General features: G+C 44.2%; 1 protein-coding gene across 1 annotated transcript; it reads left to right on the top strand.

The window, feature by feature from the left end:
- Window positions 1-340: 340 nt before the first annotated feature.
- On the top strand, window positions 341-24,975 carry Lsg1 (large 60S subunit nuclear export GTPase 1). The gene is made up of 14 exons (XM_060370187.1): window positions 341-500; window positions 2,329-2,455; window positions 5,761-5,881; window positions 6,256-6,342; window positions 7,407-7,493; window positions 14,597-14,657; window positions 15,703-15,879; window positions 17,661-18,059; window positions 19,468-19,569; window positions 19,650-19,795; window positions 20,875-20,996; window positions 21,609-21,688; window positions 22,418-22,591; window positions 24,511-24,975. The coding sequence occupies exons 1-14, from the start codon at window positions 402-404 to the stop codon at window positions 24,688-24,690; spliced, it is 1,962 nt and encodes a 653-aa protein (XP_060226170.1). The 5' UTR covers window positions 341-401; the 3' UTR covers window positions 24,691-24,975.
- The last annotated feature ends 2,744 nt before the right edge of the window (window positions 24,976-27,719 follow it).

Genomic DNA, 27,719 nt, shown 5'->3' with positions numbered 1-27,719 from the left:
CCGAGTCCCCGCCCCCTCCTGACGAAAGCCGCGGGGAAGGCGGAGTTGGTCTTGTAAACCTGGGCGGGCATATTTTCCAGTTGTTCCAGTTTCCCGCCGGACCTAAGCACTGACGTACAAATCTGGAATGTACCATTGTCTTAAGTAGGTCAGTCTATCAAAATTGAAACAGTCGCGGGGGTAGCTATGAAGAAGGACCCAGAACAGTTTTTACTTTTTTTCTCTATAAAATTGTCGGACTCGAGACCTACCAAAATCATTCTGAAACAAGTGATTCCATTTCCCCAGCTGTACGTCGGACCCGGACTACTTGGACTCGCCCACACGTCACTTCCTAATTTATAGTCAAGGAAATCAGAAACCCCACTCACAGAGGAGGTTCGTGCCGCTGGTGTGTGGCTATGGGCCGGAGGAGAGCGCCGGGTGGTGGGTCTCTGGGCCGGATACTTATCCGGCAGCAGACCCAGCGAAGCCGCAGCCACCGTCATACTGACTCCTGGGTAAGAAAATCAGTATCATCCATATTTTTCCGTCTCGTTCTGAGAACCTCCATGCTACAAAAGTTGGAGTCAGAAGTCATTCCTGAACAGGATTTCGAAGCAGGCCCCAGCAAGGCGCAGGGCACAGTGGGGCGTGGGAATGGGGCTTTAAAACGAGACTATTGGGGTGAAGAAATGGACGTGAAAATGTGAAGAGCCGTTCATGTCGGAATGTTTGCCTGTGTTTGGTCTTTGCTCTGGAAGTCATGGGCGCTATTGGAAATTTTCTAAAAAGAAAACAACTTGTCATCTAAAATCTTTGAAACAGTCTCCGTATGCAGCCAAGGTTGGCCCAGGTCTGCCTGCCTCTGCTTGCAGAGTACTGGGATTACAAGCTGTGGCCAACACGCTCGGCTCTTTCAGTTTTCCAGTTTTAATTATCTAGAGGATGGATCCTCCAGCAGTGGTTGATCCCATCAGAAAAACAGCTTAACTCCGAGTGCTGCTTTCCCTGTGTTACCCACTCGGGTTTTAGCTAAAGGAGTGAACATTGTCTCTAGAAGCTTAGAGAAGATCGTAGGAGGAGCCTTAAAAAAAATGAAGTATAGAAATTACTTTAATCGGAGCACCCAGGAGGCAGAGGCAGGCAGATCTCTAAGCGTTTGAGACCAGCTTGGTCTACATAATAAATTTAAGACCTGCCAGGGTCACTGTCCTTTAAAAAAAAAAAAAGTGAATATAAATGGTTTGATTTGAGCTTATTGTTCTAGTTGTCAATTTAATTCTCTAGAGTACTTGTGAACATTCTGAGTTCTCAGGCTGAAGTTGTTTATCCCTGGTGCTAATATTTGACTGCATGTCTGTCGCACCACTCCGTTTCCTCAGATAGTCTTTGGAACACACGTGAGAGTCTCGGTATTCAAGTCTGGACAGTTGATCACCAGTCATTTCAACTGATGCTGTAGTGGCTTATTAATGTACTAGCCTTTGGGAAATAGTGGGGAGGTTGAATTTAAATATAAAGAATCAAATTCTAATCCGTATTCCGATTTTCTTTTTGTCGTTAGTTCTAAGCTTTCGACCCTTAATTTCTTTTTTAAAAACTGTATTTGTATCTGTAATAAGCATATAATTTAGGATGGTGTTTATCAAATTCCAGGTTGTTTGAGAAAATCAACCTGACAGCATTTGCAACTAGCTCTCCCCAACCCCACAGTGGTCGTCCCAGATAAGATAGTCTTCCATCCCTTGGGGTGTGGGACAGAAGAAACTAAGGGGAAGTGGGGAGCAGATCTCTACCCAGTTCCAGGTGGCCCTTAGACCTGTGGTCTTAGTGCCTCCTGCGATCACAGCATGCACTACCATGCCTGACTTTAAAATGTTCCTTCTCATGGGTCCTTACGGGAAACTTTTTATGCTTAACTGTCTGACAGAGTCAAGACAGTCTAGGTTCTAGTTCTACGCCTCTGTTTAGTTTACAACTGTAAGCAAATCAGTTTGCCTATTTAAACCCCAGTTTCTTAAAAGTGAGGATACAATAAAATTTCCTTCAAAACAGTCTGGAAATGGAATTAAATGATGAAAGGGAAGTGCCCTTGCTGAGGTAAGAAAGTATTCATTTAAATATTTGAGCTTGGATTTTTACATTGTTGGTTGATGCCCTTGAAAGCTATGAGCAGGTATTCTGCTGAACTATGACTCCAGCCTAACTAGGTTTAGTTATTAGTAGTGTACATTCTAGAAGGGTCAAACCACCTTGAGAACATAAACCAGCAAAGTTTAGAGCTGTTTTTGGGTGCCAAGAAAAGAAGAGAGCTGCCTTACTCTTTCCATTGTGTTTTGTTCATAGTTGCACACGAGTGAACTCAATGACGGCTATGACTGGGGTCGTCTTAATCTTCAGTCAGTGACGGAACAGAGCTCCCTTGAGGACTTTCTTGCAACTGCAGAGCTTGCAGGGACTGAGTTCGTAGCTGGTAAGTTGTGTATTACCTAGTGCCTGTGACACTGGTTACACTGCCGTCTTGCTCACATCATATTAGGCTGTCTTTAATCCAAGAGCAGTATGGGAAAACTCCAGGGCTGTAAGGTAAAGTCCACACTGTTTTTTTAAACTCAGCTCTAAAGAACGCCTAAAGATGCCAGGTATGGTGGCACATACCTTTAATCCCAGCACTCTGGAGGCAGATAAATTATGAATCAGGCTAGCCTGATCTGTATTGATTCTAAGCCAGCCAAGATTACAGAGTGAGACCATGGTTCAAACACAGAACAAAAACCCTTCAGAGTGTACATCATCATATCAACTTCAAAACATATCCTTGCTGCTGTCAGGGACCTTGTGTTTAGTCAGTGCTATGTGTGCATGTGTTCTAGCTGACAGATGGTAGGTGTTACTATTATAAATGTCATGCTGCCTAGCAAATCATTCATTCATTTGTTCAAAATGCCTTTATTTAGCACCACTTACTCTCAAACATTGTGCTGGCTTCTCACAGAATGATTTTTAAAGATAACATTTTATTTATTTAAAATTTTCTTTTATATGTTTTGAAAGAAGTCTGTAAAAAACTATAGGCCCTAAAAGATGGAGCTCATAATAGCTTCTATCTGACAGAAGATTGGATGATGAGTAGATCGTAAGGCAGAAGACAGCCACTCATAGTGGTGCACACTTGTGATCCCAGCCTTTGGGCAGGCTAAGGCAGGAGTCTGAGGCCAGCCTAGGCTACAGATATTAAGTTCCCAGCTTGGACTACATTGCAAAAGACAAATAGGCAGGCAGAGGCATTCAGACAAGAAGTGAAATGGCAGTCTACTTTGTCCAGAAAAGTGTTACAAGTTTGGTTTGGCCGGTGCAGGGGACAGGCTGTAATGAGCAGACACTGAGGAGGTGGGCAAGGACCAAATTCCAGGGAGAATAAAAGAGAAGGCCAAGCGTGGTGACACATGCCTTTCACCCCTGGATTCAGGAGCCGGAGGTGGGCAAAGGTCAGTAGTTTGGAGATTAGCCTGCTCTGCATACAAGTTCCAGACTCTCCAGAAGGAAATACATCATGGGGCTTTTTGTCTTTTAAGAAAAGTGGGTAAGGGTGTAGGGTTCCTTTACAGGTTTTTAGGCAGGTAATGACATGGTTCAGTGCCCATCAACAGGAAAGAATACAAGCATGATTATATTTTCTAGTTATATGAAAAGTCCAGAGGAGGGATATATACAAAGATAGTAGGGAATGGAAAGTACTTAAAGGGTAAACATTTCTCTTTGAGGCTTCTCTTTAAACGTGGATTGCCCCCATAAAGCTGAATTTTATTTTGTTTTGTTTTTTGAGACAGGGTTTTTCTGTGTAGCCCTGGCTGTCCTAGAACTCCTTCTGTAGACCAGGCTGGCCTTGAACTCAGAGATTAATCTTCTTGTATTAAAGGTGTACACCACCATGCAACTATTATGAAAAGCAATTTGGAAAGCTATATACTACATGTGTAATTCAAAAGAGAGACTTAGAGTGGCAAGAATAGAGAGAAGGTCAAAGGTGGGTCAGGGGGAGGGTTTACAAAGAGAGCTTACCATGCAATTGTGTAGTGAAAGTTACATTTCAAAACAAAACAGATGAATGGGGAGGTGGGGCAGCTTGAGTCTGAAGGGAATTGAGAATAGAATGGGGTTACAAACAGTTGGAAGAGTCGGCTTGTGCAAGGGGGGGAGGGCAGCTTCCTCTGAGGCAGGACGAAGGGTAGTGAAGATGGGTGCACAGCTAGGGGCGTGTGGAGCAAGGGTGCACAGCTAGCACCTTCCACTTCCCTGTCATAAGGTGGGTGACAAGGCTATCCTCAGGATGAGGGACAGGCAGAAAAGTTGCCATTTAGGGACTGGGGCAGATAAACCAAGAGCTAGAACAAGTTCCTCCTTCCATGAGAAGGCTGGGGTCTGAGCAGTCCTCGGCCTGGCCATTTGCCATGCCAGGTAGCCACTTTGTGGTGCCGTTTACCGTGGCCTCTCATGATGCCTGAGCAAGAAAGACAGGTAGGTAGTGTTTAGGGTAAGGAATCCCGTGGAGGTTAAGGAGTGGATGTACAAGTACTTCTAGTTAACTAGCAAAAGAGGGAAAATCAACAAAGGTGCACAGTAGGTTGGGCAAAGGGCAGAAATCAAGGGGCTCAGTGGGTGTGCAGTGGCCATAACCCTTAGAAGGAAGGAACAGCTAACACCACAGAAGCATCAGTATGGGGAGAGGCTAGCTGTTAGTGCAGTTGATATGGTTGAGAGTCCTGGTAGGTTAACAGTAGTGTGGGTTACAAGACTGTGCAGGGTCTTACTTGGTGTTGTGGTGGTTTGGTAGGAATAACAGGCTGCAGTCTTTGCTCAGGGTGAAGATTGTTACTGAAGATGTTCTGCAGCTTTGAAATGGAGTCTTCACTTGCCACTTCAGGAGAAAGTGTAGCTGCCTCCTTGGGGTTGTCTTCTCATGCAGACTAGGTAGTGGCTGTGGGGTGAAACAGGAACTGCCCCAGCAGCCCAAGGGTGAAAGTCCTAGAGCACACTTCTCTCTACTACTAGTTCATGCAAGATCACTTGGTTTTTGTTTGTTTAAGTTTGAGATAGCCACTAATGGTAACCATTAATACCTATCTTGTATCAGTTATACCTATACTAATTCAGTGGTTCTAAACGGAACACACCTTTTGCTAAATATTGGCCTCTACACTGATTCCCATTAGCTTAAAATTATTCTGCCTATGTAAAATGAGGAAGTTGGTTAAAATGAATCTTTATAATTCTATCCCATTGTTTCTATTTCCAGGAAATACATTTACTTATAGAATTTTGTAACATGGTACCAGAAGAAGTCCCTAGATTTTTGAAGTTTATTGAGATAGTGAAGATCTTTCTTTCAAAGATCTTCACTATCTTTCTTACCACTGTAGAAAAGTTCATTTAAAAATTAATCTAAGAAGGTTTAAATTCTGTTTTAGGAAGTGGTTAGTTTTCAAGCTTATCAAAATAATCAGCATTGAGTACCTTAAATTGCCTTTTTAGGATTTTGAGTCAGAATCAAAATATATATATCAGACTACCCTTGAACTCTATTTGAACTCCTGAACTCCTGATCCTCCTACCAGTCCCAGGTGCTGGATCACGGGTGTGTACAGTAAACCCAGGTACAGGTGCTAGGGATAGAACTTGGGGCTTTATGCTCACCAGGCAGGCACTGTAGCAACTAAGGTACACCCTCAGCCTCTAAATTGCATCTTGGCTAATAATACTTTTCTTTTCTGTGAACAGAGAAGCTTAATATTAAGTTTGTGCTCCCTGAGGCTAGAACTGGACTGCTGTCTTCTGAGGAGAGCCAGAGAATTAAGAAACTCCATGAAGAAAACAGGCAGTTCTTGTGTATACCGAGGAGGTGAGCTGAAGAAGACTTTGGATCTCTGGAAGACAGCATGAGGCTGGGCTAAGAGTGGTTAAGACGCCAGCTGCTCTTCCAAAGGGCCAGATTCAGTCCCCAGCACGCATGTGGCAGCTCACAGCGCCCTTTTTAAGCCTCCTCAGGCACCAGACTGCACACAGTGCACAGGCACATAAGCAGTCAAAAACAGCCATATACATAAAATAATAAGGAAAGTAATTAAAAAGAACATGAAAAGAAGGCATAGCCACGGACTGTATTCTTAGTCGTTCATAATTTTCCTGCTGCCTTCTCAGCCACCATTTATACTCAGATTCTCTCTTATTTTGGTACCTTATATATAAAGTTTCTTCTGTCTATGATTGTTTCAGACCAAATTGGGACAGAAAAACTAGCCCAGAAGAACTGAAACAGGCAGAAAAAGATAACTTCCTAAAATGGAGACGCCAGCTTGTTCGGTGAGTATTGGACTTAAAGATCTGTCTGGAAGCCTTGGGTTCAGGCATTTTAGATTGCACTGCCACTTGTCTCCTGAAGTTTTAATTTCTTTAAAAGAGAAATACTGGGGCTGGCAAGATAGCCCAGCAGGTACAAGGACCTGCTGCTAAGCTTGGTGATTTGAGTTCAGTTCTTGGGACCCACATGAGGGAAAGAGACCAGCTCCCACAAGTTGTCCACTGGCCTCCAAACATCCACACAAAGTAAATAAAATGCAATTTTAAGTGGGGGGAGAGGGTGGTAGTGTTTACAAGTGCATTTTGGTGTGTGTACAGACAGCATTGCTGCATGCACTATACACAAAGGCACTTAATGGTTATTCTGATCTGTTCCTGGTCTTTTTTTTTATTGCTGTGTGTGTGTGTGTGTGTGTGTGTGTGTGTGTGTGTTTGCCTGAGTATGTGTCTGTGTACCATGTGCATACAGTGCCAGCAGAGGCCAGAAAAGGGCATGAGTTCCCATGGAACTGGAGTTCTAAGTGGTTGTAAGCTGCCATGTGGGTCCTCTGCAAGAGGAGCCAGTACTCTTAACCACTGAGCCATCTCTCTGGCCCAGTCTTTCCTATTTTAATTCCCTTCTGTGACCCAGAGTTGCTCCTCTAAGCGTTCTTCCAGTAAGAGTTTTGAGAGAGAAATTCCCTAGAGCTTAGGATAAAATTTGACTTTGGTGAACTATAATACAATTACATTTTATTCTCGTATTGACTCAACAATAGGCATATTAAAATAATTGGACAGAGCCTGGCCTGATGGTGCAGGCCTGTAATCACAGCTTCTCAGAAGGCTGAAACAGAAGATTGCAAGTTCTCAAGGTCTTCCTAGCGTACAAAAGTAAAAGAAGGCTGGAATGTAGTTGTGGTAGAGCCCTTTGGTATGTACAAAACCATAGGTAAAATCCCCAGTACCATGAACAATAATTTATAGTACTTGATACGTATCTTCTTAATGTAATAAATTTGAGTATTTATGGTTCTTTAAAGCTGTTATGGTCAGTCAGAGATGTAAACTTCTCATTCTAAATCCAGGCTAGAAGAGGAACAAAAGTTGATACTGACTCCCTTCGAACGAAATTTGGACTTTTGGCGCCAGCTCTGGAGGGTCATTGAGAGAAGGTGAGTCCTGTTTTCCTGGTTTAATGAAGACTTGGCAGTGTTGTTACTGGACCCAGTGTTGACATTTCTCCAGCCACTCGATCCACCCAGTGAACTACTGAGAATTATGAAAAACAGAAAGTAGTCCTGATGAAACTATAAATAGATCACAAAACTAAACCAAAGTCTCAGTCTGGCAAAAGGACTACCTAGTAAGGTGGGGGAGGTGTTCATAGGGCTGGGATGGACCTGAGAGAGAGTAATCTGGATGCATTATATGCATGTTTGAAAATGTCAGAGAACAGAATTAATTAAAAAAAAAAAAAACAAAAAAAAAAAAACCTGAAAACATGGGACTGGAGAGATGACTCAGCAGTTAAGAGCCTTTGCTGCTCTTACAGAGGACCCAAGTTTGGTTCCTAGCACTCGTACTCTAAATGGCTCACAACCACTTGTAACTCTTGTTTCAGGGCCTGACTTCCACGGGCACCTGTATGCTCTCACATAGACACACATAATTTAACACACACAGCACTGGTTTACAGAGAGAGTTCCAGGACAGCCAGGGCTACACAGAGAAACCCTATTTTTTTTTGGTGGGGGGGGGAGAAAAAAGAAACTCGAAAGTGTAATTCTGTATTCCATTTAAACTGTAGTGTTTTTTAGGTCTGGGGTGGTTCCCCAGCAAGTGTGAGACCCTAAGTTCGCTCTTCAGTGCCAGGGGAGATACATTGTAGAGTACTTGCAGCTCTTACAGAAGACCTGGATTCCGTTCTCAGCGCCCACGTGGTAGCTCACAACCTTCTCTAACCCCAGTTCCAGTGCAGCCTACACCCTCTCCTGGCCTCCAAGGCATTGCAGGTGCACTTGGGCACAGACATACATTTGCCAAAACACTTGCACACATAAAATAAAAATAAATCTTAAAAAAAAAAAAATGTTTTTGTAAGGTAAGTTCTGGAGCACCTGTAGTTATTTCAGCAAGCACACACTGAGTTCCTCCTGGTAATATGGAAAAGAGCATGGGAAAGCGCAGAGGTGTGTGCTGTGAGGAGCGACTGCTCAGGAAGCTCCAGGGACACAAGAAGTGAAGTGAAGCTTGAGCTCAGAGCACACGGCGCCCAGTGAAAGACCAGGTCGATGTGACTGCACACAGACAGCAGTGGCGCTACAGCACAGGAGAGGTGAGGCAGGGTTTCTCTGTGTAGCCCTGGCTGTCCTGGAGCGGCTCTGTAGGTCAGGCTGGCCTGGAACTCAGAGATGTGCCTGCCTCTGCTGCCTCCCAAGTACTGGGATTAAAGGCATGCACCCCCACTGCCTGGGCAGGGATCAGTTGTATTTGGGTTTTTTGATGATTTGGGAGTAGAAGGAAGACTTTCATTCTTTTCCATGTGTAAACAAAGAGAATTCTTGAATATCATTCTCTGCTTCTCTTCTATATGATTAGAAAGCCGTGTTTTCCTCAGAGTTTCTGAATTACTTTTAAGCATTTAGTAAGTAAACCTTATCCATGAAATGGTGGTTTTAAGTAAGAGACATTAGGATTGTGTTTTTTTGAAATACATAAAACGTACCTAGGAAGAACAGTCAGACACATTTTTGTTTAATTGGGACTTGAGTTTAACTTGTAAAAAAAAAATCACATTTCTCCTTAGGATCTTAAATATTCAAGAGTTAGATAGTGATGGTGGCAGTACTTTGTGAATATTCTTAAAACCATGAGAAGGAATGAGGGATGCCTCAGCGTTTTAAAGCCGTTGTGCCTGCCACCCGGCAGATGGAAGGCTGTTTGTGACGTGGGGGCTGAGAGGAGGTGTCTGAAAGAGCTTCCGTAGCGTTTGAGGGTGTATGCTGCTTGTTTCCAAAAAGAAGTGGTCACAGCTTTGCAGAATGGCACTGTCAGCCTTGATGGAAAACACTACCCACATGCTTGCCTACAGTCCTTTTGTTTCAGACTGTCTTTTCTCCGGCCTTTTTCTGCTGTTTACATAGGACACTTCCCTAAATGACTGATGTGTGCTATGCAGTCATATTTAAGAATGGATTATTACAAAGCTGATTGACAGGCCTGCCTACTTAGATATAGTTTGCCTAGTGCTGAACCTCTCTGTAGGGAGACTGGGCAGGGGTCAGTTGTATTTGTTTGGAATACTCCAAGATGTTTGTATCTTTGTCTTTCCTTAGGACCTGTCAGGTTTTATTATTATTATTTTACATTTATTTTATTATGCATGTGTGTCACATGCATATGTGGTCAGAGATCAACTTTAGAGAGTTGGTTCTCTCTTTCCACCATGTGGGACCTAGAGAATTGAACTTGGGTTTGATGACAAACACCTTTACTCACTGTTTGATGACAACAGGTTTGATGACAAGCACCTTTACTCACTGAGCTGTCTCACAAGCCCCTATCTGTCTATCTATCTGCGTATGTATGTATGTATCTATCTATCTATCTATCCATCTATCTATTTGGGGAGGGGGTGAGACAGGGTTTCTTTGTGTAGCCTTGGCTGTCCTGCACTCACTTTGTAGACTAGGCTGGCCTCAGACTCGAACTCATAGCGATCCACCTGCCCCTGGCTCTGCTTCCAGAGTGAGAGTGCTGGGATTATAGGCATGCAGTGCTGTGCCCATCGCCCTGTCTATTTCCTAAAGGCGGGGGTGGGGTGGGGAGAGAGAATGAAAATGAAAACACAGCATGCCCAAATCTATAGGAGAAGCCAGTTCTAAGTGCCTATGTTAAGGAGTTGGGAGGGAGGAATGTGGTGGTGAGTACCTTTAATGCCAGCTTTCCAGAGGAAGGTGGATCTCTGAGTTCAAGCCCTGTCTGCTCTATACAGTGAGCTCCAGGTCAACCAAAGCTACAAAGTGAGACCCTGTCCCAAAACAAACAACAACAGCAAAACCTGAGCAAGGTCTAAGGCTGTGGCTCAGTTGATAGAAGTACTTGTCTGTCATGCACAAAGCCTTGGGTTTGATATTCAGCACCACATAAAAGTGGCCATGTGTCTTAGCAGTAATTCTGTTGCTGTGAGGAGACATCATGACCACAGACACTTTTTTTTTTAATAAAACCATTTGAGACTGGCTTAGTTTCAGAGGTTTAGTCCATTGTCGTCATGGTGGGGAGTGTGGTGGCACACAGGCAGACACAGTGCTAGAGAAGCAGCTGCGAGCTCTACAACTGGACCACAGGCAGCAGAGACACTGGGACTGGCTTGGGCTTTTGAAAACCAAAGTCCACCTGCAGTGACAGTTCTTCCAACAAGGCCACATCTCCTAATCTCTCTCTCAAGTAGAGCTACTCAGTTGACACTCAGATAACCAAGCATTCAAATATATGAGTCTATGGGGCCGTTCTCATTCATGCTACCATGCTGTGGTAGTGCCTTTCTATAATCTTGACACTCAAACTGTAGAGGTAAAAAGAAGAGTAGTTCCCTGGAGTTACCCTCTGACATTCGTATGTGCGCTGTGGCACACACACATGCATACACAAACACACACACAACTTAAAAGTCTTCATTTTTGCTTACTTGTTATTAGAGAGGGTCTCTCTCTGTCACCCTAGATGGCCTGGAACTGAATTCTGCAGACCAGACTGGCCTTGAAGGCACAGAGATCTGCCTCCCTTAGTCTCCCAAGAACTGGGATTAAAGACCTGTGCCAACATGTACAGCCTTAAAATTTTTTTCAGAAGGGTTTAGGTTCATCCCTTAGCTATATAGCACCTTCGTGTCCTGCCTGAAAAGTCCAAGAGAAAAGCAAAACTCAAATAGCTTAAAGATGCACCTCATGGGGGCTGGAGATACAGCTCAGTGGTTTGGAGCACTGACTGTTCCCAGCACCCACATGATTGATGGCTCGCAACCATCTATAACTCTAGTTCCAAGGAATCTGTCGCCCTCTTCTAATCTTCATGGGCACCAGGAATACCTGTGGTTTCCAGAAATACATACATTCCAAACATTCATATATGTAAAAACAAATAAAAATTTAAAAATATATATGTATACCTTATGGTTTTGGGAAAACAAGAATAAACCAAACCCAAAATCAGTAGGTAGAAAGATGGAAAGAAATAAGATCAGGGCCGAAATAATTAAATGGAAACAGAAAAAAATCAGTGAAACAGTTGATTCTTTGAAAAATGATAAAGATGAACAAATTCTTTACCAAACCAAATGAGGGAGAAGACTTATTAATAAAATTAGAGGCAGAGGGAGAGACATTGACAGGTAACAATGAAATTTAGAAAATTGTTAGAATACACCTTGAAACATGCTGCAACAAATTGGAAAGAAATCTAAGGAAGAAGAAAGGGAAGGAAGGAAGGAAGGAAGGAAGGAAGGAAGGAAGGAAGGAAGGAAGGAAGGAAGGAAGGATTTCCAGAGTGCTGATAGGAGCATCTTTACAGATCAGTTTATCTTTTTCCTTCCTCTTGCATACAGCACCTTCCTTTTCTGTCTTGTCCCATGCCCAAGTTTCAGTTGGAGAACCTCTTGGTTCTTCTTACCTGTAGTAAGCCCCAGCCCTCTGCTGCTGGGGTAGAGGAATGCTGTTGGGTGTCTGAGTTGGAACAGCAAAGTCAACCTGGGAACTTAACTGTTCAGACACGTTACAGTTCTGTTCTTAACTCTGCTTGGGCCTCTGGGGCACAAGCAGTCATTGTTCTCACTGATGAGGCGATTCTGGTGGCTGTTGTGAGGGTCGTGACTTCTGTTCTTGTAGATTGTAAGAGGGGGCAAAAGTAGCTATATACATTCAGTGTACCATGACTAACAGAGTGGCACTGTATTTTCTTTTATGCCCTCAACTTAGCATTTTGGTTCCCCCCAGTGAGCCTGTACATATTGAAAATTGTAAGTTTAGTTGGAGTGCAGTATCTGTTGCTGAGCTCTTATTATATTTCCTTTTAAAATGTGTTATTATATTTAATTATTTAAGAGTGCACGCAGTGTGGGGATGGACATTGACCGCCATTGTGGAAGTCAGAGAATAACTTGTGAGAACTGTTACCCTTCACCATGTGAGTCCCAGAGTCTACTCAGGTTATCAGAATTGGCAGCAAGAGCATTTACTTGCCGAGGCATCTTGCCAACCCGTTCCTTAATATAACAGTATGTTTTAATCACACAATATGGTTTGTATCGCATAGAAATAGACCTGAGTTATCCAGAAATATTAGTGAAGTGACTACTGCCACATCTTTAATAGGAAATATTTTATTGATGTCTTCCCTATAGCAGATGTCTCCTGTTTGCTAACTGGCTGACTAAGCCATCTGTCTCTTTAATTTCAACAGCAGTTATCAAAAAGAATTTATATATAACACAGCGGAAATGCAGGAAAGTGCTGAGGCATGAGGCAAAGAACATTCTGTTCGAGTAAGGCATTTCCACTGTTACTGTTGCCTAACCACCTCCAACAGGCTAGTCCGAGATGTCTCCTTCCTGCTGATTTGAAACTGTTTATTCCTTCCCTGTGTTGGTAGATAGAGCTAATGTTTGCTTGTCTTATTGTGGTTTCAGCTGTTAGTTTTTGCAGCCATTTAGCTTAATTTGGCTTGAAAGTGAGTATTACCCTGAAGAAGAGAATACTGAAACTAGCTTAGAGATGTTTAAAATGGTTTATTAAAAATGAGCAAATGTATGCTTTTAATTGCCTCACTTGGGAGAGATCTCTGAGTTTGAGACCATCATAGAGTTCAGTGCCTATACAGAGAGACCTTGTCTCAAAAAATAAAGTTGGCCAACCAAATTAGGGTTTGGAGAGAGCTTTTAGGGATGTTGCCTCTGCAGCTTTTCTGTTTCCAGTGGTAGCCACTGGCCCTCACCATCTTCCTAGCCACAGAGGCAGAAGGAAAGGAGGGGCGTCTGAGAGAAGGGAAGTAAGTGTTCTGAGGAGGAAAATGCTGCACTGTCGGTACTGCGCTGGCCCGAATGCTTCTTCTACACTTGCTGGATTGGAGGGGTTTGCTGTCAACTTCAGAAAGCTGTCTTCTGTCACCTCTTACATGTTACAGACATCCATCTTGACATCAGTGTTTCTCTGTGACACCTCAAGCTGACACTTAGTTGTATTTTTATTGTTTAAATACATTCTCAGAACTTGTGGGTGGTGGTTGGCTTATACCTATAAGCTTATACCTATAAGCTCTCCTCCTTGACAGTCTTGTGTTTAAGTGCTTTTATAACGGGAGCTGTCAACATATGGTTAGTATGGGGTCTTTAATATGAATTCAGATCAGAGTCTACACATTTAGTAAACTTCACCTTGGGGTAGATAGGATAGTCTTCCCTGACCAGAAGTTAATAAAAGTCGTAGTGGAAGTTTTAGCCATGAAATGTCATCTGAATTGGAGTGATGGCATGATGAAGAGCATGGCCTCTGCTCCAGACTGACTAGGTACCCTTTCTGGCTTCATCATCTGTTAGCTGCGGACAGATTATATAAGTATGATATACATTATTAAAATTGGGGATAATTATGCCTTAGGAATTAGTATGTCAACTGCTTACTGTACAGAACACACTTCTTATTACATTAATATATGTTGGTGATTCCTTTTTTAATTTGTTTTTCTAATTTGAAAACTGCATACATATTTGTTTGTTTTTGATAACCCACTGAGTCCAATTTGTGCTTCCTGTATGCCCATGGGTGTGAGGTCCCCCACTGGAGCAGGATGGATGAACCGGGGACCACACCATAAAGAAAACTGAATCTCTGGCAGCCTTCAAATGTCAGTACCCCTTGGCTAGGGGAGGAGTTCCTGAGCCGCTTTCTCACTCCAGGCTGGAATATTGACCAGCCTGATCTTGTTCAGCTCTTGTGCAGGCAGCCACAGCTGCTGAGTTCACCAGCACATTGGTCCTACTCTTTCTAGAAGAAACTGCTTTACTCTGGTCCTCAGCCTCTGGCTTTTACAATGGTCCTGCCCCCACTTTCTCAAGGGGAAGGAAGTGGGGTGTAGATGTACTGTTTGTGGCTGAGCGGGCTCACCACAAATACTTATTCTCTGCACTTTACAGTTCTGAGTTTTTGTGTTAATCACTGTGTTACAATCAGTGGTCCCTTTTACTGTACAGTAACCGGATTGTCTCACTTTTTTCCCCCAGTGATATTGTGGTCCAGATAGTAGATGCTCGAAACCCACTCCTGTTTAGATGTGAGGACTTGGTAAGTAAAGTTTGACTTGGATCCTTGGAATAGTAAAGGTGGGGCAGCAGTGACTGGGCAAGCCTGACGTCTTCCATAGCTTGTTACTTAGATTCCCCTGTCCTTGCGAGGTCGGGAACTTTGTGCTGCCACTGCGTGGACAGTTTTGCTTCAGCAGTTGTTTCCATCTGTAGAAAGCCCAGGCATGTGCATGCCATATTCTAGCTGCTGGGTTAGAAGGCACTTTTCTTTAGTCATTTGCCAGTTTCTTGTTTTTAGGAGACCAAACTCTCAGAATGCAGTCTGAATGCCATTTGCTTTTATTTAGGATATCGTCACTGTTTTAATCCATCTCCCTAAGTTCTCTTTTCGCACCTAATTACACCTATACTAGTTTACAAACGAGCTAAGCTTATGAAAAGCAGAGTAGTACTAAGGGGTAAGGATTGCTTAAAATGATGTAGTACAGTTGAACCCTGAAGCAACTACGCATGTGTGGTGTACATAATTTCCGCTTGAAGAGCAGAGTGGTTTCTAAACTCATGGGCAACTAAAATCTAGTGGAAACAGTTCTTTCCAGAGCTCACAGAAAGGATTGATTAGTGGAAAGTGACTTAAGGGCCTCCTGGTCACAGCTCTAAAGGAACTTGCTTCACAAGCCTCGGGACCTAAGTTGACCCCCTGAGCCCACGTAAAGGTGGGCCAAGAGAACTGACTCCTTGGAGTCCTCCATTGACCCCTATGAATATGCTGTGGCATGCATGGGTGTGTGTACACACACATCGCACACACAAAATAATAAATAACTTTATAAAGAAAGTGATTTAAGCCTGGTGGTAGTGGTGGTGCATGCTTTTAATCCCAGCACTCAGACAGATCTCGAGTTCGAGGCCAACTTGGTCTACATAGTGAGTTCCAGGACAGCCAGGACTACACAGAGAAACCCTGTCTCAAAAAATCAAAAGAGAGAAAGTGATTTTAAATGGGGGTGGGGTGGACAATAAAAATTCAGTATGGTTAACCCAACTATTGTTTGAGCAGACTGGAAATGCCTTTGTCTTTATAGGAGTGTTACGTGAAGGAGATAGATGCTGCCAAGGAGAACGTGATTCTGATAAACAAGGCAGACTTGTTGACTGCTGAGCAGCGGTTTGCCTGGGCCTCGCACTTTGAAAGAGAAGGTGTGAAGGTTATTTTCTGGTCAGCTTTGGCAGAAACTGTTCACCTAAATGTTGACTCTAAGGTAATGGGGCTGGAGCCCTTTCTCAAAGTGGTTTGCGGGTTACTTTGATTTCTGATTAATGTGCTTTGTTTATATTGGCGATTTGTAAGAATTATTTTTGTTGGGGGCTTCCCCTCTCTCCAGTGCTGTGATTGCAAGATAGCCTATAGAAAATATTTAGAATCTTTGATCATATCACACGTACACTTTGTGATTTCATATAATCTGACATGCCCATTGTCACATCTTTTAAACTTTAGGAAGTTGTATAGGACATTTCATGATGGTTATGAGAACTTTAACAGGACACACTGAAGAATGTAGTATCTTGTCTGTGTTTATCAGGATCTGAAATGCGCCTGTAATCCTAGCACTGGGGAGGCAGAGGCAAGTGGACTTCTGTGAGTTCAAGGTCAGCCTAATCTACAAAAGGAGTCCAGGATAGTCAAGGCCACACAGAGAAACCCTGTCTTGAAAAAACAAAAACAACAACAAAAAGATGATGCTATATCTTTAACACAAATTTTATTAGAACAATTTGAAGTGTATTAAAAAAATTAGTTATGGGATCTTTGATATTTAGGAAACACATAGAAGTAATTCTCCCTCTTTTATCTCTGTCAATCATCTTTTGGCTTTTTGATGGGTGTGAATGTAGGTGCTATGCAGGCTGGGCATGGTGGAGAACACCTTTAATCCCAGCAGAGTAAGAAGGATCAAGTTCCTGGCCACCCTGGTCTATATAGATTTCTATGTCAGCCTAGGCTACAAAAAGAGACCCTGTCTCAACAACAAAAATAAAAAACTGTGAATGAGCTCATTATTTACTGAGCTCTAAGCTCCAACTGAAAGAAGAAATTTCTTCCTCCATTTCCCTGTCAGATGGTCACATTATCTCTCACCAACTAGTTGGCGTTGAGGATGTGTAACTTCTATCTCCAGCAGTGACAAGGGCCTCAGACAGCTCTGTCTTAATTCATCCCTTCGGTGAAGCTAAGTTAATAATCCTTTATCTGAGGATTTTTTCTGAATTGTTCTTTTTTTTTTTTTTTTTTTTTTTTAATTTTTGCCTTAAGATATCTCATAGACACCATTTTGGGGGCTCTCATCTTAGTGCTTATCTATTTCTGTTGGCATTACCACAAAAATTGACGGGGTCTAATTGAGCACATTATTTATTCCACATGTTGTCTGCTAGGGCACACATAGAAAGATTCAAATTTCTAGACCAGGGAAGATAGCGCAGAGAGAAAAGTGTTTGCCTTCAAGCAAGATGATCCAAGTAAGTGCTAGTCTTGTCCAGTCAGGTGTTTTGATGCATGCCTTTATTCTCAGAACCTTTGAGGCAGAGGCAGGCAAATCTCTGAGTTCGAGGCCAGCCTGGTCTTCATACTGAGACCCTGTCAATAACAATAATAGCGAATCTAGAAAGATTTTGCAACCCCTGATTTCCACATACAGGAGTCTGTGGTACTTTTTGAGTTATTTAAAGAAATTATAAAAGTAAAGCAAGGTTGGTAGTGGTATAGTTCTTGCATCATAATGCAAAAGCCCCTGGACCCAGCCTTAGCACGGTAGAAACAGAGCAACGGAAGTGAAGGTCTGCCTCTCCTGCCCTCCCTAGGGCACTCTGCTGGTAATCTACCTATGTGCTTGCTCTGAGCAGTCTGTTGTACTGCCTCTATGCATCCACATGCCTGTCTTCCGCATAATATTCCTGTTCTCCTTCCATAACTATCCCACTGCGTGAAAAGTGCAGTCACATGGGTCTGAAGTTTTGTGAATTTCTGTTACTTCATCAGGACCAAGTAAATAGCGTTGCTGGCGAATCCAACGGAACTGAGTCTGGAAACTCCAGTTTGGATGACAGTGAAATTGCCCACAGAGATTTGCTCTCACTCAGTGAAGAGTCTGCAAGTGACGAAGATGACAGTGAGTATGAGGAATGCCAGGAGGAGGAGGAAGAGGAAGATTGGCAAACATGTTCAGAAGAAGACAGCATCCCTGAGGAGGAGGAGGGCAGTGATCTGGACTGTAAAGAACACTGTACTGTGGATCCTGAGGTTCAAAACAGAAAAGAAACAGAAAGTCAGCAAATAAACAATTGTAGCCACCTGGTGTCAAAGCAGGAATTGCTGGAGCTCTTTAAGAAGCTACACACTGGGAAGAAGGTGAAAGATGGACAACTAACTGTTGGGCTGGTAAGATGAAGTACATCATGCAGCTAGCGCCACATGAATCCCTATCCTTCCTGAGCTACACATGGACCCAGGCAGTCAGACATCATGGGGTGAGGCGGGGTGAGGCAGGGTCCAGCTTAAAGGAACATCTCGGGGCTTATGTTGTCTCCATACATGTTTATGTTAAGTGTACTCTAGTCTTCTTCAGTTCAGATCTTTGTCCTCAGTTACTGAGAGATGAGAATGAGAAAGTTTTTGATGTTGCCAGACTTCAGTGCGGTGTTCTTTTGACATCTTGTGATCCTTGCCAGCTAATACTGTATCAGATGCCATTAAGGCCAGATACTTCCATTGCATAAACATAAGAAAAATGGGAAAAAACAGCTCCTTTTTTTTGTAGGTGAAGGTGGTTGTAGAGGTGCTACACCCCAAGGATACAGCATGGCTTTAGGTGGTCCAATCTTAGCTAAGGACTTACTAGTCCTTAGGGACAGTATTTATAATAAAGATCTTCCCAGGGAAGCAAAACAGGATGAGGAAAGGAAGTCAGAGCAGTTGAGTCTCTCAGCTCTCGGGTTAAAGTTAGGTGTAACTAATCCTAACTGCGTTTGGCCTCTTTCTCTTCTGTAACCCATATCCCACCACCTATAAAGAAACCTAAAATGTAGGCTCCAAAAGTATGACTCAGCAGTTGAGAGCACTGGCAGCAGTTGAGAGGACCTGGATTTAGCTCCCAACACCCACAAGGCAGCAACAGGGATCTAACACCCTTTTCTGGCCTCCGTGAGCATCGCCCACCTACGGTGCACACACAAATGAAGGCACAACGCCCGCACACATAATAAGAGTGATTTTAACAACTGCTGGAGTAAAAGGGCATTTTACTGTAGTGTTCTGGCTGAAGGTCTGCCTGTAGGATGAGCTTTAAGGCTATATTCTCTCATCCAAAAATTCATTTTCACGTGTATTAGAAGCCTGGCTTCTCTACCTGTGTCTTTGATTTATAGAAATGAAGTAGCCTCCCTTCCTTTCTTAATTCTTGACTCTGGGAATCCAGAGAGTAACTTAACTTACTATTCTGCAAACATCTGTACATCGCTTGCCTCATTCTGCTGGGCCCTGACTAAAAGCACACAAGTTTCTAGGTGCTCAGAAGTTGGAATTACTGTTTGTCTGGTGCTTAGCTTCATCGCATTGTTGAAGATGCAGTGTAAACAGTGAAGTGCCTCGTCAGGGAACATGCTGGGCATAAGGGAATGAGGTGTGCTGCAGGGACAGCAGCCACACCTGTAGAAATAAAGTGCACATAGCTACATCACGTGTCAGACATGAGTCTAAGGTGAAGAGACATACAGAGCATCTGCTAAAGAAGCACCCAGGCCCTCAGCTGGCATCTCTACCACTCAGGTAACTTCTGCTTCTCTTCTAGGTGGGCTACCCTAATGTTGGGAAGAGCTCAACCATCAACACCATCATGGGTAACAAGAAAGTGTCTGTGTCTGCCACTCCAGGCCACACCAAGCATTTCCAGGTATTTCCCAGTCCTTTACCACAGCACTACTCCTCTTTCACTTGCTAAGTGTGTGTCATAACCATCGGTGTGTCTTTCAGACTCTGTTTGTGGAACCTGGCCTCTGCCTGTGTGACTGCCCGGGCCTGGTGATGCCATCCTTTGTGTCGACCAAAGCAGAGATGATTTGCAGTGGGATCCTCCCGATTGACCAGATGAGAGATCACGTTCCACCCATATCACTGATATCCTTTGTTTCAGCTCCACTCTGGTTGTTAGTGTGTGTGAGCCTTTGAGCATTTTCGAGGCACTGCCTTCTATCAGCATAATTGTAGGCATTGGGAACAGAGGTGTGGTCCTTTGTAGCTCCATTAGGATTCTCTCTCAGAGTTAGAGTTGGCTTATGATATTGTTCCTTAAAGTAATATTGTTAAGGTCTCTTTCAGAGATTTGTTTGTTTGTTTGTTTTATGTGTGTGTTTGCCTTCGTGTGTATCTGTGCACTGCTTGCATGCCTGGTGTCCTTGAAGGTCAGAAGAGAGCATTGGATCCTCTGAACTAGAGTTACATACAATTGTGAGCTGTTTTGTAGGTGCTAGGAATAGAATAGCAAGTGTTCTTAGCCACTAAACCACCTTTTTAGCCTCAGAAAAAATTTTTGTTCATTTGGGTATTGGTTTTCGAGACAGGGTTTCTCCATGTAGCCTTGGCTGTCCTGGACTTGCTTTATAGACCAGGCTAGCCTTGAACTCACAGAGATCTGCCTGCCTCTTCCTTCCAGAGTGCTGGGATTACAGGTGTGTGCCACCACACCTGGCTCCAGAAATAATATTTTAATGATTGTTTTATGTATGTTTAAAGACGGGGTTTCATAGTGTTTCTCAGGCTAGGCCAGAACTCACTATGTTGCCCAGGCTGGCCTTAAACTTAGACTTCCTAGTGCCAAAAGTACAGTTATAAGCCATCTGGCTTGTTTTTGGTTTGGTTTGGGGGCCTTGGGGAATTGGGGGGTTCTGTTGTTTGTTTGTTTGTTTGTTTGTTTGTTTGTTTGTTTCAGACAGGGTTACTCTGTGTAGCCCTGGTTGTCCTGGAACTCACTGTAGACCAGGCTGGCCTCAAACTCATAGAGATCCTTCTGTCTCCCAAGTGCTGCTATTAAAGGCCTGTGCCACCAACAGCTGGCCTGGCTTATTATTTTAAAGGATCCATTTAAGGTGATGATTGGTGTGTAAGACTGTTCTCTGCTTAGAGAACGTGTGTCAGAAGCAGTGAAGTAACTGGCAGCATAGGGTGCGGCTCAAGAGGGGATTCCTTGACAAATTCACATTTGCCAGCATATCCCACGGCACGTTTTGGAAGCTACCTATGGTATTAACATTATAAAGCCTAGAGAAGATGAAGACCCCTACCGACCTCCGAGCTCAGAAGAACTGTTGACGGCTTATGGATGTGAGTTGTCTCTCATTGTAAATCACAGGCAAAATTTGGAGAGGGTCACTAGGCATCGGTTAGGGTCCAGAGGAAGCCGCACAAGCCACTCAGTGGACGGTTTATTGAGCACAACGCTCCAAGGCTGACCATGGTCAGGGACACAGTGGACTTGGGAGCCGAACTGTGACATGATCTTTTGGAGTTAGCTTGTAAAGGCAAAAACTACAATTAGCTCACACGGGGGCAGGAGTGGGAGTGGGGTTGGCCACAGTGGGACAGGGCAGTCACCCCTGACGTCAATTATTTTTGCCAAGTAGACAGAGCAGTTCTGACTGACCTTTAATTTGATTGGTCGCCATTAATCCCAGCCCTTAGGACAGATGGACTCTGTGCGCTCCAGGATAGCAGGACTACACAGAGAAACCCTGTTTCAAAAGACAAACAAAGAATTAGAGAAAGCTGCACAGTCCGCTCTGCATTAGCAAATGTTGATAAAATACGTTCTAGGGTGAGAGAAGATTAATTTGTTGTAGGGCTGTGGGAAAGGACCAGATGCTGCGCATCACCTCAGTCGCTCTGCTGTGGTGCTGACTCCTAACTGAGCTTTCACACACTGGGTTCCTCTCACAGGCATGCGAGGATTCATGACAGCACACGGACAACCTGACCAACCTCGATCTGCACGGTATATCCTAAAGGACTATGTCAAAGTAAGTGACTCGTGATCCTGACTGCCATTGACTAAGCAAGCCTTCTCTCCATACACTGTTCTTAGCTAACGTAGCCTGTTAAGGAGATAATTTTCCATTGAAATGGGCTGATACCAAGTGGGGTGTTTTGTTTTAGTGGTGCGAGGAGTGACCTGTGGATGTAACACAAGCTGGGCAGGTCCTCTACCACTGAGACGCAGCCCCAGCCCTCAGAGAGGATTTTTTAAAAGAATTATTTATTTTACGTAAATGAGTGCTCTATCTGTAGGTCACTTACGTGCCAGAAGAGGACATGAGATCCCATTATAGATGTTGGGAGCCACCATGTGGTTGCTGGGAATTGAACTCAGAACCTGTGGAAGAAGAGCCAGTGCTCTCAACCACTGAGCCATCTCTCCAGCCCCTAGAAAGGATCTTGATTTCAGACTGTAACCTAACATTCCCAGGATTAGTGAGTCCTGACATAAAGAACACTGAGAATACTTAGTAGAAATGAAGGACAAGTGAAAAAAAGGCCGTGAAGAAGGCGGGTTCGTTGTAAACCCCAGGGTCCTGTGAGGAGCTAGTTTGTTAGAGCTAGGACTCTGCAGTTACTACAGACCAAACCCAGCTTACCACAGAAAGCTCCTCCAGCCTGTTCCTGCTGACACATTGCTTTGAGGACCTTTGCCCTTCTTGGGGAGGTCATACAGTTCCAGTGAGCTGCTGACATTCCTGTTGTCTCTGTAGGGTAAACTGCTGTACTGCCACCCTCCTCCTGGAAGGGACCCTGTGACCTTCCAGCATCAACACCAGCAACTCCTAGAGAACAAAACAAAAGGTGAAGAAATAAGACTTCAGCCAGGCAGAAACCAAAAATCCAAACAGATTGAAAATGTTGTCGACAAATCTTTTTTCCATCAGGTAAGTTTTTTAAAGTCTGTATTTAACTTCCTACCTAATACATTTAAAAATCAAAATATTTACTGCTGTAACTATCTGGTGGTCTGGAGAGGTGGCTTGGTGGTTAAAAGCACTTACTTATCTTCCAGAGGACCTGAGTTTGATTCCCAGCACCCACATCATGGACGGGCTCTGACAGACATGTAGTGTACACTCTCAAAACTGATGGTTGTGGGCCACCTTTCCTCTCCCCTGCCCCATGCCAACCATTAGCCTGCTTGTCTCTGTGTGTGGGTTTGTCTGCTATGGACATTTCACATGAATGGAGTGGTGCCTTTGCTTAGCTGTTCCAGGCTCCACCTGTGTTGGAGCATGAGTCCATACATCATTCCTTTTTATTGCAAATAAGGCTCTGTAAAGAAGTGCCATAGATCGTCTTCCCATTTATCAGGCATTTGGGTTGCTTTTTTGCCAATATGATTATGTTGCTAGGTGTGGGTGTGTGTATTTGTGTAGCATGTGTTTTCACATCTTGTGAGAAAATACTGAGAGCTGGAGTGCTGTGGTCGTTTGTGAAGCTGTGCCTAGCTTATGCACTGTAGCCCAGCTGTCCAGAAGCCGCTGTTAGCATGATCACCAGCTGCAGCGCTGTGGGTTCATGGCTCCACAACGTTGCCAGTGCTCCCCATGTGCTGGTGCTGTTTCAGCCAGTGAGGTCGGCCTCAGCTCTGTCTCCCTGGCGCTTCCTGATGAACCACAGCTTTTCACAGGGTGTCCTGCACAGAAATGTCTGTTCCTCTGAGTTGTGAATGGTTTTGTTGGTTTTGGGGGAGTTGTTTTTGTTTTTTGTTTTTGGAGGAGATGAAACAAGGTCTTATGTGACCACATGGATCTTCTTTTTTTGCTGTTTTGTTCTCTTTGTTGGTTGGTTGGTTTTTGTTTTCTTTGGTTTTTTGTTCTTTTGAGGGGAAAATGAGACAGGGTCTCTTTGTGTAGCCCTTGCTGTCCTAGAATTAGCTCTATCGACCATGTTATCCTCAAACTCAGAGATTCTCCTGCCTCTGCCTCCTGAGTGCTGGGATTAAAGGCATGAACCACCAGCACCCAGCTTGACCATATTGACCTTGAACTCTGTTTGCAGCTGAGGACGGTCTTGAACTTCTGTTTCTCCCACCTCCATATCCCATGTGCAAGTATATTTGTAAACTCCTACACGCTGAAGATCTCTATATGTGCTTCAAGCAAGGTGCTGTGTGCACACCTGTGGCCCCAGTAGTCGGCACTCTGCTCTTACAGCCACATGCACACATTCTCACTTGCACAAATACACTACAGGTGCACAATGCACACGCATACAGCGTGCACAACAAATAAGTGAGCAAAATCTTAGTAACTGGCATCGCTTCATCGCAGCTGCTAGCGTTTTTCAGTGTCACATTTAATGTCTATCTAAACCTTCACCCTTGAGGGTAATAATTTACTGTGTGTGACAATCATGGGTTATTATTTTTTAATTTGTATTCATATTTTTAAATAAACTTAGTATTTCCTGAGTGTCTACATCTAATGTGAGCTGGAGCAGCTTGAATCTGACATCTGTGGAGAGTCAAGCTATATGTTGGTGGTGTTCACCTGCAATCCCAGGACTCCAGAGGCAGACAGTCATTAATTCAAGACTTGTTTGAACTATGCAGTAAGACCCTGAAGAAGAAAGAAAAGAAAAAATAGAAAATTTCCAGGAAAATTTGGATAGTTTTGGATGGTTTTAGACATTGGAAGCTTCTGGACTAGAGTCAACAGGGACGGTCAGGAAAGAGGTGGACTAAGAGGGTGCTCAGAGGCCTAGCCTGAGAGGGTAGGAGTGAGACAGAAGCTGCACAAACAGCACAGTGCGCATGCCCTAAGGGAGATAGCCTGTTCATGTCTCGTTCTCTCTCCAGGAGAATGTCAGAGCATTGACCAAAGGAGTCCAGGCTGTGATGGGTTACAAGCCTGGGAGTGGCCTGGTGCCTGCAGCTGCTGTGAGCGCTGAGAGTGTAGCTGGGAAGCCCTGGAAAAAACACGGCAACAGAAACAAAAAAGAGAAGAGTCGTAGGCTCTACAAGCACCTGGACATGTGAAGCTGCTGGACAGAAATGGCATCTGCACTGTGCAGGTGGACAAGAAGTAGCCGCGGCTGCCTGTGGCGCTTTGCAGACGCTGGCGCTGTGGATGACCCTGCTCTTGTGGAGCACAGACTCACCCAGAAGTCTTGACATCAAGACCGCCTTTTGGAAGCACCTGCTGTGGCTATAGTAGTCATTGAGGTGTCCCAGAAGTCTTCTGCAAAAGGCTGATGGGCATGTGTGTAAACATACACACAAACGCACATTAACTCTGAGTTATTAAAAAGTTATTAAAATTAATTTGTTACTAATTGATATTTTTTACTGTCTTAAATAGCTAAGCTGCCATTCGTATAATTCATGTTATAATTTTAATTTGTCTAAACATGACTAGGGCAGGGATAACTGGAGAGACAGCTCAGTGGTTAGAAGCACTGGTTGCCCTTCCAGAGAACCCAGGTATGGTTCCTAGTGCCCACATGGCAGCTCATGACCATAGATAACTCCAGTTTTAGGGACTCTGAGGACCTTTTCTGGCCTTGATGGATACCAGGCACACAAGTGGTTCACATGCAAGCAAAACACCCATACACAAAGTGTAAAAATGGAGAGAAAGCTGCTAAAAATAAAATATGACTAGGACTTGAATTAATTTTCCAGACGCCTATCCCAACATATCCCTGATGTGGCAGAGGGCCAGCGTGGGTGGTTTTGTAAAAGTTCCTGGGCTGGGCTGCTGGAGCATTCGGTGAGTGAAGGCTTTGTCACACAAACCTAGCCACCTTAGTTCAATCTCATCTGTGTAAAGGTTGGAGGACTTCTGACCACCACGTGCATCCACCCACACAGTAACTCCTGGAGAGCACCACCTTCTACACTGACATCCTCCCACAGGGGAAGCGTTGCTCACAGCTCACCTACTTGAAAAGATTCACAGGAATGAAAAAGGAGGCGGGTCAGCAGCTAGGCTTTATTTCAGACATAGGGATGTTTTCATAATCCCTATGTGGGGGAGGGAACCTCTACAGAAATGTATGCATTCCTGCATAACGGTCAGTTTGCAAACTAGGATTCAGTAAAGCTTCTGTCTGAGCCATGAGGTCATAGTTACGAAGGCCGTCCTCTGACCAAATCAACGCCAACAGCAGACTGCATCAATGAGCCTGTAAGCTGCCTTCTATTGGTGGCTTAACCATCTGATGTTCATCAAGTGACAGTCAGGGCACAGTGCCTCTTCTGTCTCTAAGCAGCATGTGGCTTACATCAGCCAGGCATTGTGGTACCAACCTATAAAAAGCATTTGGGAGGCTGAGGCAGGGGATTCCTATAAGTTTGAAGCCAGCCTGAACTAGCAGCCAGGGCTATAATAGCAAGTCTGTCTCAGTAAGAAAGAAGATACCACATCCAGGAAAAATGTTAGTATATGGGGATGGGGGATGGATTTTTGGAGACAAGTTGTCTTAGTTACTGTGAAGAGACACCATAACCAAGGCAACTTAGAGAAGGAAGATTTTTATTGGGGCTTACGGTTTCAGAGGGTGAGGTCATGCTCATGTCCGGGAGCAGGGCGGCAGGCAGGTCGGCACTGCCCTGGAACGGTAAGCCAAGAGCTCACACTGAGACAGCACTGAGACAGAGAGCTAACTGGGAGTGGAGTGGGCTTTAGAGACCTCAGAGCCCAGCTGGGCTGCACTCCCAACAAGGCCACACCTAATGCTTCCCAAGCAGTTCTACCAACGGGGACCAAGCATTCAAACCTATGAGCCTATGGAGGCCATTCTCATTCCAACCGCCATGCAAGGTCACCCCTAGGGATCGGAGGAAGCCCCTAGTGAGTGAAATCCTAGGTGAATTCATGCTGTTTATATGGGCAGAGCCATGTCAGGGACCTCAATCCCTTTCCCCAACCCCTGGGGAAATGGCAAAGGCTTCCCTTCTGGTCTGTTTGTAGTTGTTGATAGTGATGCAGAAAATGTAGCTTTCTCCCTCCGAACAGTTTACAGTCTGAAGACTGCTTTCTTACGGAGACCGCTCCTACTGACTAGCTGAACCTGTTTCCTTGATCAAACTGTATACCAAACCCCACCTCCGCATTCAACTGTATGTAATAAACCTGTCTCTGTTTAACTCTATACCACAAACAGGAAGTGCTTCCAGGGTCCTGTAGTTTCTCCATCAGAGAGCTCCATCCACTCAATTCCCAGGTGTTTTGTGTGTCCATGTATCTGTCATTCCTTCATTCCCTCACAGACCCTGTCAGGTGCCTGGGACATAGCTCACACCCAAGCAAGCCTCACCTCAGTCTTCCAGGAGCTGGGTTTATGAGTGTGAGTCACCACACCCAGCAAGCACATCTAGCAAATGTTTATCAGTCAGCCACCTTGTAGCATGGAAACAATCCATAAAGAAACCAAAGTTGGAAGGCCCTGTAAACAGGAGCAAGCACTAGTCTCGCTATAGCCAGATCCCATGGGGCCTTGAAGTCCCGAAGGAATTCTAGGTATGAAAAATAAAATAAATGTTACATAAGTGAGCAATGAAGTGTCTTGTATTCTTCATTGAAATAGTGAAGAGCTGGGCGTAGTAGGTCATGCTTGTAATCCACGCATGGAACATGAAGGCAGGAAGATCAGAAGCTCAGTATCTCGGCTACTCAGAAATAAATGACAAATACGTACATATCTGTAACCCAACACTCAGAAGGCTGGGACAGGAGGGTGATAAATTCTAGGTAATGAGATCCCATCACAAAGAAAGCAGTAATGGGCGGGTGAAAGTTAATTCCCCTCAGCTGAAGCAGACTTGAGCCAAAACCAGAGTCCTGTCCATCTCCTAGAAGGAACATACCTCTTAAGTGAGTGAGGCTGGCCTCAAATTCATGGCAATTCTCCTGCCTCAGCCTCCCGACTGCTGGAATTACAGGCGAAGGCCACCATGTCCATCTGTTGCTTAGAAGGGGAACAGAGTCAACATGGAAACCCTGAGCCATCTGCTGAGGGATGGACAGTTGATACTGGTGAACAAAGCCTGTAGTGACAGAAAAA

This window comes from Meriones unguiculatus, chromosome 17 (assembly GCF_030254825.1).
Source record: "Meriones unguiculatus strain TT.TT164.6M chromosome 17, Bangor_MerUng_6.1, whole genome shotgun sequence".
In the NCBI taxonomy this organism is placed as follows: Eukaryota; Metazoa; Chordata; class Mammalia; order Rodentia; family Muridae; genus Meriones; species Meriones unguiculatus.
This window is presented reverse-complemented; position numbering and strand designations above follow the sequence as displayed.

Coding starts and splice junctions, on each gene's coding strand:
- Lsg1 (XM_060370187.1), top strand. CDS start 402: ATGGGCCGGAGGAGAGCGCCGGGTGGTGGGTCTCTGGGCCGGATACTT. Junction 14,658..15,702: donor TGTTTAGATGTGAGGACTTG/GTAAGTAAAGTT, acceptor TTGTCTTTATAG/GAGTGTTACGTGAAGGAGAT. Junction 21,689..22,417: donor TCCTAAAGGACTATGTCAAA/GTAAGTGACTCG, acceptor TTGTCTCTGTAG/GGTAAACTGCTGTACTGCCA.